The sequence below is a fragment of the Carex rostrata genome, chromosome 30, assembly GCF_964058835.1.
Source record: "Carex rostrata chromosome 30, lpCarRost1.2, whole genome shotgun sequence".
Taxonomy (NCBI): Eukaryota; Viridiplantae; Streptophyta; class Magnoliopsida; order Poales; family Cyperaceae; genus Carex; species Carex rostrata.
The window spans coordinates 4,441,822-4,455,312 of NC_135947.1; the positions used below are offsets into that span (position 1 = coordinate 4,441,822).

General features: G+C 30.7%; 1 protein-coding gene across 1 annotated transcript; it reads left to right on the forward strand.

The window, feature by feature from the left end:
- The first annotated feature begins 6,593 nt into the window (after positions 1 to 6,593).
- On the forward strand, positions 6,594 to 8,245 carry LOC144547011 (putative WRKY transcription factor 30). The gene is made up of 3 exons (XM_078295609.1): positions 6,594 to 7,065; positions 7,181 to 7,309; positions 7,418 to 8,245. Exons 1-3 carry the CDS (start codon positions 6,779 to 6,781, stop codon positions 7,872 to 7,874), a joined length of 873 nt encoding a protein of 290 aa, XP_078151735.1. The 5' UTR covers positions 6,594 to 6,778; the 3' UTR covers positions 7,875 to 8,245.
- The last annotated feature ends 5,246 nt before the right edge of the window (positions 8,246 to 13,491 follow it).

Genomic DNA, 13,491 nt, shown 5'->3' on the forward strand with positions numbered 1-13,491 from the left:
AAATATGTAAAAGCGTATTGTGGGCAAAAATTATTCTAATATTTGCATATATGTCTCCCTTCTCTAGGGGAGTTAATTAGAAAACCATAATCAAATCAATGAACTAATTAAATGTAAGAGCCAATCTAAGGATTTGAACTGTCAAACTCACCTTTAATACACGAAAGTTACAAACAGACTATTCATTTTCTATCCTCAAAGATGATAACATTATGTTGCATATCACCTTTATTTGGGATATCACTTATAAATGTCAACTTGGGATAAATTTAAGTACTATAGTACACACATATAAATATATAATTGTTGAATTTTCTATGATTATCTGACTTCGGACTCAACATTTGAATTTGTACCACATCAATCAACGTAACGACCAAGTCCTTCATGTGATAATAAAATTCAGGTCATGAAAGATATGTCTTTCTTAAATTAGAAAATTTACTACAGTGGTCAAAATGCTGATATCTATATATGTAATGTAAGAGAAATTCTAGATGGAATTAAACTATTTTTTAGTGAGGCTGTGGTAATTAATATACATATTAAATTTATATTTTTATTTTTAAAATTCAAATTATCAATTCATATTATTAAATATGATCTCTGTATAAAAAATATATTTGAATGCTAAATTTGTATTTTTAAGAACATTTTTGTATTTTTTTTAGATAGGTCCAATATTAATTGATTTAAAAATATTGGACCATCCAAAAGTAATGATTTTTTACCTATGTATAAAGGTAGTAAAAAAATGTAAAATTTAGTCTTAAAAATATGCAAACTTAAGTGTAAAAACATACTTGAACCAATATCTCCCTTGTGCATGAAAATGTCACCAATTTAGTTCATTCAAAACAGTAAAGTTCTTTAGAGAGCCTTATTTAATTATGTCTTCTTCTAAGTTTCTCATCCACTTGTCTAATTAGATAACAAACGTGAGTTTATGATGTTTTGTATTTTGGAGATTAAATCATTAAATCAGCCCAAATATTTCCTTGACTGTTTGATTGAATAATTATTCAATTCAGTTCATTATTAAGTTGAACACGTTAAACATCCACACTTTATATGACGTATTAATGCTCCACATATTTTAAACCACTGATTAATTTAAATTGATAATAAAATTAACAATATAAAATACAAAATTATTTATATTCAAGTGAATTTCCAGCAACGTACGTATACCGAGGACATGAAACTCAACTTTAAAAAAAAAAAAAAAAAAAAAAAAAAATCAAATTATTCACTTTGTTTATCAAACATCCCACCAATTATTGTAGGCAGCAAATTGATATGCCATTAATTTTTTTCAGGTAGAACATTTAATCATTCCGTAACTTTGTCTCTCCAGATTCCAGATCATGACTTTGTAATGTTATCATTCAAGGCACGAAACACGGATCAGGACCCACAAGTAACCTAGCTATATAATGTTGAAAAAGAATATGAACTAATCAATTAGTTTTAAATCTGAATTTTGATCACTAAATAAATAATAATTACATGAAAACTATAATCAAGAATATAATTAAAACTTTATGACCCGGAGCTGCAAAATACGAACCTAAGACAACTTCCCGTTCTAAGCGCAGGAATGATTGGTTAAGCTTGCTCCAAGTTACACTGGTATTCCTCTACTTGCGGGCGCAACCGTGGTAGAAGTTAATGTAACTTCTTTCAACAATGGTAGTAATATAATATTTTTTTCTATAAAGAAAATATTTGTTTGTGGGAGAATAGAATTGAATTTATGAATTATAGAATTTAGAGAAAGAGCAAGAGAGTATGTGAATTATTAAATGATTATTGGATGATTGGATGATCTACTCTTCATATATTATGTACTATTCATAAGCAAATTTATGCATCCATGACAATTATGTTCATATCCATTATATGTTTATCGTTTCAATATATTGAACAAAATGAACGGATCATACATCAGCTCAAACGTCAAAATGCAATTAATTGCATATGAAAGCTGGTGCATGATTAATTCATAAAGTGATTGTTTATAACAGAAAACAAATATTGAATATGTATTGAGAAAATTGACACAACTCATGTATATATACATTTGATTTTAATATTCGTAAGTAGCTCTATAATTCATAAATATATATATATATATATATATATTAAAAAATATTTGTTTATATAAATTTTGAGTTTTAAAATAAATTTCTAACATATAATGGAAGTATAGATCATCTTGTCTGTAACTTGCTACATCATACACTAAGATAAACTTTTGGTAACAGAACGAGGAAGCTGGAGTGGTTTCGACCGAAATTTTTATTTCTACGGTATTCACAAAAAAAAAAATTAAAACTTTTAATTTGATCAGAATTCAATAAATACCTAGGTCATCAAATTGATTAGCGATTTCAAAGACTGAGGGCTGTCAAATGCCGTTGCAGCTCCAATCTAGAAGCCTCCAAATAATTATGTGGCTCCATGGTTATATATATATTTGCAAACGGCAAAGAACAATTTTTGTCTGGAAATATCAAGATTTGAGTAATCTAACTATTCAATATTTTTGTTCTCTGTGGCATAAATATCAAGATTTTTGTAAATGACAGAGAACATTTTTTTTTTTAATAAATATTGAACTCAGTGACACAAACATCAATATTTTTTCAAATGCTAAAAGTGGCACAAATATCAGGATTTTTGTTCTCTATGTCGCAGAACCGAGAATTGAAATTATTAAAAAAAAAAAAAATGGAGCCGCAGAATCATTTAGAAACTCTTAAGACTGAGGCTGCATAATTATTGGGTGGCCCCTAGTCTTTGAAGCCGTAGGGGTATTTGACAACCTAGGTATTTCTCGAATTCTTTAAAATATGAAATGATTTGATTTTTTTTTATTTTAGGGTATAAATACAAATTTCGGTGGTTTGTACATCATTTTTATTTAGATATCAAAAAATCAATTTGTAAAAAATAAGATGGATTATTTTTTTATCTAGTTGGAAATGAACTAATGATTCAGTCCAACTGATTTTCACAATTATCTCATCAACAACCAATAAATGAGACCAAACCATTAATTCGGTTCAATTAGGCTTTCTCTAATGAAGGCTAGGTAGAACAGAAAAAGGATGAAGAGGAGAGGGATGGTGGATTACATAGTCCAGTATTTTCAAAAAAAATTTTGACGAAGACAAATTTATGAAAATTAGTAGAACCGATAATGAAACCAAATAATTGGATCGGTCCCATCTATGCAATCGAAAAAAAAAAAAAATCTTTTGTCAGATAATTTAGTTTTTTTTTTTTAAGTTCTACAATACAAAAAAAAAAAAAAAACTGTTTCTATATTATGCCTCATGTGGTTGTGTTACACGGTAATTAAAATTTAAAAGCTTCCTGCTTCAGAGCAGTCCTTTTGTTGCTTTCCGTGCAAAAAACACGGCAACTTCTTGATGATACGGATACCCATATATAATATATGCAATTGAATTCCATGGAAATTTCTCCCTGGCAGTGCAAGTACTTGTTTTTTGTTTGACACGTTGACTTAGATAGAAATATCAGTGAAGTCAACTACAGATTCCGGTTTACAATTTAGCATTTCTAACAATTCCTGGGCTTAAATTAAAAATTCACTGCTATAATGCTATTCATGAGGTTGTCAGTGAATTTCGGACAGGGCTTGCTGGTGTCGCTTCATTCAAAACTGTTGAAATCGTTGTCGAATGAATCAAATTAATTTTGGATTTAAACTATATTAGAACCTACAATAAAAAAAAAGCTAGTTTGAAGTTTGAACTATCTATTTTATTTTATTTCTAATAATATTAGAGGCGAGCTATCAAAATTAGTATTTGATCTTGAAGGAGAAGTCAGGAAAAAGGATGAAAGAGAGACGAGAGGATGAGGGGGTCCCTGTCTTTGTAAATTTCTATGCTTGTGTATATATCACCAACTTGGCCTCTCCTCATCATTTGATGATTTGGATTAAAAATAATATTATTCAACTTAAGAAATAAATTTAAATATATACAATATTGACATTTATGGATGAACATATCAGACACGACGTGGTACGTTATGAGTATTGGATGAGCTCGGAATGATATAAACTCAAATGAGTTTTTAAATAACTATTATTTTTTATAAATTAAGATTTATAAAGTTTTTAAACTTTTATATTTTTAAAATTAATTTTAGAGTTTCTATTAAGCCATGTCAGCAATAAATTAAAAAATGAATTAATTTGATTTAATCATTTGACTAGTATAGAGTTTATAAACAGTTTTTTAATAAGAAATTTTCCTACGTAGTTGCTCAATAAAAAATTCTCTCATATATCTAAAACTGAATTAAAAACTGTCAGATTAGAAACTCTAATAGTTTAAGAATGTAAGTAGAAAAATTTATATCATTATTTTGATTGATTTGATTCTTCCGACTTTTTTATCTTTAATAATCATAACCGACTAAAATTTAAATATTAATAGTTATATAAATAAAAAAATGCGCTGCTTTATGTTTGTTTCTTTTACTCTAATATTTTAATTCTTACTTTTTGAATGACAGTATTGAAATTTATTATGACAATGACAGTAATAATAATAAAATTTTCAATTATACTTTGAAAAAGGAAAATGAGAAGAACCAAAGCAAATAAATTGTCTAGTGTTCCCGCCATATAACACATTTTATAAAATTCAACGGCCCAAATCACATCCTTTCACGTTTCTATCAAAAAAGACATGGGTCCGAATCCCTGGAGTAACTGAAAATTTGAATTTGAATCCGGACCGTCAGATCAAAATTGAGACTAATTTGAGGGTAAATATATTGACAGATCAGTTTATGCTTCATACAATGCACAAATAACAGAAATAAAACAACACTGCTATGTCAATATTCTTACCCCTAATTTGATCCTAGATAAAATCACATAAATTTAATATGCGTGTAGATTCTGATCGGAGGGTCCGCATTCAAATTCAAATTTTAAGTTACTTTAGGGATCCGAATTGAATAAACATTCCATTTGAGCAAATGCCACGTAATAACATGGTTGTAATTGGGCATTCTGTTACCTCTCTCCAGTTCTCTCTCTCCTTCAATATCTCAAGCGCGTGACGACTAGTATACTTTGAAGATTCTTTGGTGTCAGTTTCAGAGCATCTTCACCACTATAATTACCTCTTTTTATTATTTCCCACTTGCTTTATATTATTATATATCTAACAAATTAAAATTCTACTAAGAAAGTGAGAGAGAAAGTTTTCTAATATACGCGCGTAGGCCAAGAATTGGTCACCACTCTCTCTCCTATCTTTCTCTCTCTACATTTCTCTCTCTGTTCTCTCCTGTTACTTATCAAGAGACCAAAGACTAGTCTAACATTTGAAAAGGAAAAGATTTTCTTTTTCTTTTTTGTAAAATTCTTGACAGAGGTAGATTTTTTATTTTATGCTAAGTTATTAACTGTCTAGCCGAAATGGCATGTAAATTAAATATGCACATAAATTAGTATGGCTAAGTTGAAATTTATTGGTTTTGTGACGATTTTGTAATTAATGTTTCAATCAATCAAAAGGGTATTTTTGCCCTTTTTTAAAAAGAAACTTGAAATCAATTAATGAAAGTTTCTATATGAAGTAAAATTATTATCATTGGAATTGAATAAAATGAAACTTCAACTATATAGCTAGTAATTGATTTTCTATATATACTATTGTTTGAGCAATAATATTTTTCTATTTTTAATCTAATCATAAGTCTTGGCCTTCAAAAGAGAAGTTTATTAACTCTAAACTGCAATCACGAATTTCCAGCAGATAATATTCATCAAAATTAATTGGACAACAAGATAATAATTTATTTTATAAATATACCAAGTTTTCAAGTTGCTCATATGTTTCATTAAACAAAAATAAAATTTAGATACATTCAACTTTTATGGTAAGTATATTTAGAAATATTGCTCAAAATAAAAAAAAATGTATATGTCATCTCATTTATTTAGATATGATGTATATCAAATTGGAGTCAATTTGAAATTTGAATGATTATTCATCATAAAATTATTAAACTCCACTGTTAAAAATTTAAATTATTTGATGGAAGACTGATCGTCTTTCAAATTAATATATTTTGATATACACCCCATCTTGTTAATTGAGAAAATCTATAATATTAATTTTCTTAATTTGAGTAATATTATTTAAATATATACACAAATCAAAGTTGGATGTAGCCTATAAATACCCTTATAAAAACATTAAAAAAAGAACATAATGAATTAGAGGAATTTATCAACCTCATACAATATTCTAAATCACAAACTTAAAAAAAACTGTTCTTTTATAACAAAAACAGAAAATGTTACTACATGGATTTTATTCTTTTTGCACAGTCATAACATATATTAGAGCACTTGCACTGTTAACAAGACATAACTGTGTCGGAAATTAGCAATCCTTAGTACAACTTTTGGTATACACTACAAGTATACTACAATTTATTTTTTCTCATAAAATCCCTTCGTTGCACTTTTTTTAGTCCCCAGACGCGCTGATTTGGGACACCCCCATTTCTTATAAAAAGCCCCTTTCCCTTGTATCCACATCCATTCCATAACTATCCCAACAACCATTCTCTTCATAGATAACTCAAAAGATACACTTGCCTTGCCTCTGCATCTCTCTCCCTCTTTTAGACACACTCTCAACATTTCCCCCTTAATTTCATGCATCCAGGTCCTACTTGTTTCATCAATAAATAAGCTTCTTAATTAATCTAAAAGATGGAGGGGTGCTTTCTTGTGACAGAGCTCAACCAAATGAAGGATTTAGTGAGGCAATTTCAGGTATACTTAGAGCAACCTTCGTCTTCGATCGAGCCGTGCAAGGACATAGCATCGAAAATGCATCTATCGATTGAGAAATCCCTAAACTTCGCCAAGAGTTTTGGCCTAGGTGAAACCAGAGTATCTGAGTCAGATTCACTTGTTTCGGCTAGCGGTAGCCCCATAAGTGAGAGTTTTGATCAAGCTTACAAGAACAAAGATGGAAAAGAAGTATCAAAGAAAAGGTAATTTATTTGTAATATATATAAGATGAACTTGAAGCTTGAAAGCTTATAATTAAATTATATATATATATTTGATTATTTGACTAATCTTCTTCTTTAATCTATTGATGTATAGGAAAACAATGCCCAAATGGAGAAATCAAGTGACAGTGAACACTAATTGCGGTGCCGTTAGTTCCCTAGAAGATGGATATAGCTGGAGAAAATATGGCCAAAAAGATATACTTGGTGCCAAACATCCAAGGTTAGAAAGACGTTCAAATTTTCCTATTTCAAAAATTGCAAATTTACTGTATGCTAAATTATTAATAGTATCAAATAATCAAACTTATAAATATTTGAAACATTTCAGGGGTTACTACAGATGCACACACCGACACACACAAGGATGCCTTGCAACTAAGCAAGTTCAACGAAACGATCAAAACGCCATGGTGTTTGATGTAACATACAATGGAATCCACTCATGTCAACAAAAGAATACTAAGCCTAACTCAAACTTGCTAATTGCCAAGCAAGAACTAGACACAAAACAATTCCAATCATTTAAACCTGAGGTCGAATGCAAGACCGAGTACGAGTTCGACTCGGATTTAATGCAGCTTCCGATTCCATCATTCCCCAGTGATTTTAGCGAAACAACAAACTTCTTTGCGCATTCTGATATTATTAATTATGGAGATTTTAATGATTGGATTCCCATGGCTAGTTCAAGTACTAATTCACCGGTGCCCGAAATGGATTTCGCGATCGAGAAAATTGAATTCGACCCGACTTTCAGTATGGATGCTTCTTGCTTCTTCGCATGAGGTGCTGTTAGGAATTGCTCAGAGAGTATTTTGGATAGAATCGGATAGTGGTTTTGTACCTTTCTTTCTTTCAAGCCACAAGCAATGATGGCTAAGGGAATTTTGTCTATAAATGATAAGTAATTAATTAATTAGGTAGATAAGGCTTAAGTCACTTAAGTTAATTAGGTAGATAAGTGGGTTTAGGTCTATTAATTATTTCCAACTTCAAAAAAGGCTTTGTGTCTTTTATTAAGAGTCTTATGTACTACTGAATAGAAGTTGGTACGGATGGATGTACCTGACTATGTTTCTGAAACTTCTTATTAGCTTATTAATTTTTGCAGATCTTGTAATTGTTTATATTAAAATATCAGGGCTGTTTAACTACATACTCTTTTGCTCCAAGGAGCATAATATTTATTATTTTGCAAAAAGACTCTGAGAATGACTTGTTGCATGAATAATAATCATAATAACTTCAAAAAGAAGAGATATATTGACAACCAATAAAAATAAAAATAACATTTGATCAGGTGAATCTCTGAAACACCAAAAAAAATATGAACAATCATTTTTTATTTGATTGGATGACTTTAATTTGACAAAAAAAAGTTTTTCAACAAGGATATTATTGTATTTATACATCTACCATGATATCTAGTAAGAATCAAAGTTGGATAAATATGAAATATTTCTTTTTTCTCATTCTATTTAAGAGTGTTTGAACAAATTTCTTAATAATATCTCAAATATCATAATGTAAATTATTAAATTTAGTATTAAAAAATATAACTTATTATATTTAATTTTCCGATATTGTCCTTGGTTTATTATATAGTCAAAATTAACTTCAAAATTTTCTCACTAAAATATGGTGCATCAGAGCAAAAGTTTGAAGCAATTTGGGATTAATTGTTTGATGATTGATCAATTTCCATTCTATTGAACCATCAGATTTTCAAACTGCTTAATAGATAACCGGTTGATTTTAAATTACATCGAACTCAATAGGTGATCATCATCTAAACTGTAAGATGCTATTTATAATTTTATTTTTATAATAATCATATGATTGGTTGTCACGGTTGTTAAATAATTGTTTTATCAAATGTAACCCTAAATTCAATTAGATATGTGACAAAGAACTATTTTATTGTAAAACCAACCAAAGCATTTTAATTAAGTGTCAACTTTAATACACAAAAGTTACATACTGATAATTCTATTTTTCCTTCCTAAAAAAAGATAATATTAAGTTACATATGACGTTCAGTATATCACTAAAAAATATCAACTTGGTATACAATTAAGTGCGAAAGGTACAAATATAAATATATAATTATTGAGGCTATGATTAGGACTAGCAAAAAAGCTTGTGGTTCGTGGCCCGCTTGGTATTCGTCTACGACTTGATCGGTAACAGCCCGTTCGTTAGTGGATCGAGTTAAAATTAGCTCGCTCGCTATAGATTCGAGCTAGAATTAATGAGTTTGAGTTTGGTCTGGCTCGGCATGAGCCAGCTCGGTCGTTAACGAGCTGTTTAATATACATAGTTTAATAGTTTAATCGGATCCGTTCACTTTAGATTGGGGATATTATGGTCTATGGATGTTATAGCCAGTGTTATGGTAATTGCACTTTGGACTGTGTTTAAGTTGATTGGTAATTTTATATGGAATATGTGTGAATTAATTATAAGCAATTAAGTTAATTTGTATGAATTTGTTTGATTTGGTATGCATGAATTTATTATGCGAATATGTTTGTATGAATTTAGGATTTTGATATATTTGTATGTATGAATTTAGGTGTGAACTTAATTTATAGTAGTTGATTTGCTTAATTACAATTGAATTAAGAGAATTCCTCAGTAATTAGTCATATAAATATTATTTTGTTTAGCTATAATTGATAAGATGTGTTATGAAAATTTAAGATATAGTAGGAAAAAAATATACAAATTTATAAATCTGCTAAGCTAGTAACGAGCTAGCTCGGACAAGTCACGAGTCAGTCTTGAGCAACAATTTCAACTGGGAACCTAAAATTCAAACCCGCTCACTCAGCTTGATCCATAAATAAGCTCATTACGAGTGAGACCTAACTCGCTCATTAGCAGCTCGTTGCCACTTTTAGCTATGATACTATGCTCAGCACACCTTGATTCTGTACTATGGATATATATTTTTATTTTCAAAGTCCATATAGTCAATCCGTTCCAATCAACATGATCTCCACAAGAAAATGTGCGTGGATGTCATATTTTACTATTTTTTAAGAGGAGGGATCAAGTTACAACACTTGAAAGTTACAACAAAGTTACAACATCATTTTTTTTCATTTTCAAAGTCCAAATCGTCGATCCAAACCGTTAGATATTCAATCTATATTAAAATGTGCTTGCAGACCAAATTTTACATTTTTTGAAATTTTTTTTCTATTTATTAAGATGGGTACAAAATCGCTGTTTTTATTAAAATTCTGCACCATTAAAAACAGCAATTTTGTACCCATCTTAATAAATAGCAAAAAAATTTCAAAAAATGTAAAATTTGGTCTGTAAGCACATTTTAATATAGATTGAATATCTAACGGTTTGGACTTTGAAAATGAAAAAAAATGATGTTGTAACTTTGTTGTAACTTTCAAGTGTTGTAACTTGATCCCTCCTCATTTTTTAAATATGTACAAAATCACTTGATCTATATATTATAGTTCCAAATACATTTTCATATAGAAATCACAATGAACGGTTGTGATAGATTATTTATACTAAAATAAAAATATGAATCCCGAGGTAGTACAGATCAAAGTGCCCTACACACACACTAGTCTCACTCATATATAATCAGTGTTTTAAAATGCGGTTTTGTTCATGCATGCTGAAGGCCACTGCATACCGCATATGTGGTATGCGGACGCATATGCGGATTTATATATGCGGATTTTAAAATACAAATTCACACACACACACACACACACGCATATTCATATTCATATATTTGAATTTATTTTCATACAATGACATAACCAACAATAGTTTTTTGACTTTTTTCACATAAATTTTAATTAAAATATAATCAAATTATCAAAACCGCATGGAAGGACTGCATGACTGCATATTTCAGTCCGCATGGCCGCATTTTTAATCAGCATATACGCTTTTTTATTCTGCATGACCGCATATTCGGACCGCATATGCGGCCGCATGGTCAAAACCACATGGAAAAACCACATAGGCATTCTGAACACGGCTGTCGACCGCATACACATATGCGGCCCATGCGGCCGCATTTTAAAACACTGTATATAATCGTGGAATTTCATGAGTATTTGACATTCTGACTCAATATTTGAATTTGTACCGCATCAATCAACAAAACGACCAAGTTTCCAAGTTCTTCATGTGGTATTAAATCTGGTCATGAAAGAAATTCCATTCTTAAATTAAAAAAAGTTGCTACAATGGTCAAAAGGTTGGTAGGTATATACCTCTTGTACAGTTGTACGTACATGCACCAGAAATTCTTGATGGAATGAAACAGATTATTTTTCCTCATTCCCTTTCTTTCTCTTCAATTCCTCAAATTATCAGATGATTAAAACCGATTATGAAGAGATAATTTTGACTGTTGAGTTCTTTTTTCTAAAGAAAACTTTAAGAAATAAATTAAAATATTTAGATGAGTTGAAGGATTTTAATATTCATCTCATACTCAGAGAAAATAAGTTAGAAGATGCCGTTTCGTGTGTCCAAAGTGACGACACATGGGAGAAACGTTTTTCTGTTGATAAAATTTATTCTTATGAAAAGATAGATCAAAGAAATATCAAATAACGACACAACAATCAGAAGAATAATGATAAGGTACCAAATTGAAAATTGCAAAAGTACCGAGGGCTAAGGCCGAAAAATGTTATATAAAGTTAGATCCTACATCCATAATAAAAACATACTATCGAAAATCTAATTATCCAGTTTGTTATCAGACACCCCACCAATTATTGTAGGCAGGAAATCAAACTGCCATTAATTTTTTCTAGGAAGACATTTAATTATTCCGTAACTTTGTTTCACCAGAATCCAGATCCTCTATGTTAACTTATATGTTATCATCCCTGTCACAAGTCATAAAACACTCAGGCCCCACAAGGCCACAATCAACCTACCTAGCTAAGTATAGGTCATCTTGTCAGTAACTTTTTATATATTATACTCAGATAATTCTTGTAAAAGAAAAAAGAAGCTGGAGTCATTTTTATATCATGCCCCCATGTGGTCATGTTACAGTACCGCACGTAACACGGGGAATTAAATACCTCCTGCTTCTGATTAGACATTAGTTCGTCTGTTGTTTCCTGTGCAAATTACACGGCAACTTCTTGACACCCTATTTAATCAATTGAATTACAAGGAAATTTCTCCCTGGCAATGCATGTACTTATGTTTGTTTAACATGTTGACTTGGATAATAATCTCTGTGAAGTCAACTACTGATCCCGGTTTACAATCGAGCACAATTTCAAAATTTCTGGCTTAAAATTCACTGCTATTCATGAGGTTATCAATGAAATTCGGACAGGTTGGACCGTTGGATACGACTGATGGCTCAAACTTATACAGTGTTAACCCACCTTTATGAACTTTTTGGATTGAAAGAAACAAATTTTGTTTCCAAGTCACTTGCATCCTTTAGGGGATATGGATGGTGCACTATTAGTCAGGGAATATGAAGATCAACAAGTTGAAAATCCAAGTGATGGTGATGGTGATGGTGCCAAGGGGGAAGGAATTCGGATCCTCTAAAATAATCCAAAGTTTCAGTTTAGTTCGAGACCGTCCAATCAAAATCCACACAAATATTAAAGTGACCCCGTGAATTCCAACCTCAGCCGAATTTAGGGTTATATGGGGACTCACTCTGCAGTGACTCTGGGGATAGAAAATTCCTGCCCCTAGGGAGGCAGACGATTCGGTTCCTGTGCAAAAACTGGCAAATTGCCAGAGACAGACAAATCTGGTTGTATTGTTTGATGCCTAATAATTGTAGTCTGATTCTCTAATAAATAGAGTGACATTATTCAAAACTGTAGTTTACTGGTACCTGGTTTATTTAATAAAGATCAGCACCAATACACTGCCTTATTGTGATATTAAGTTCGAGTTTGACTGAAGCGCAGGCAATGAGGGACCCAACTAAGGTGCTTGTATTTACTGCTGCTTCTCACTCCCACTGAATTTGGAGTTTAGTTCCAGTGCAGTACCCGACCGAGTAGAATGAGATATGCATCATTATTTTAACATGTCACAAATCTCAAAGCAGACCGACTGAATTCTAAATATGCACTGATATTGTTTTGGCTCAGCTGGGAGATATTCCAGTCTGGGGCTCTTTAAATTTGGGATCCTGATGGTTTTGAGATTGTTTTCATCTTTTATACTGTAGTTGTAATGAAAGCAGGTAGCCAATTGTAGGTTACTTCGACTCAAAACAAAAGCATTTTCTTCAAACCTCTCTAAACTTTTTACTTGTGACAATCACTTCTATATTTTAATTTTGACATAAAGTTTCTTTGAAGTTTCAAAACTTAATTGAGAAAATAACACAACAAATTACCAAAATACCCAGTTGAC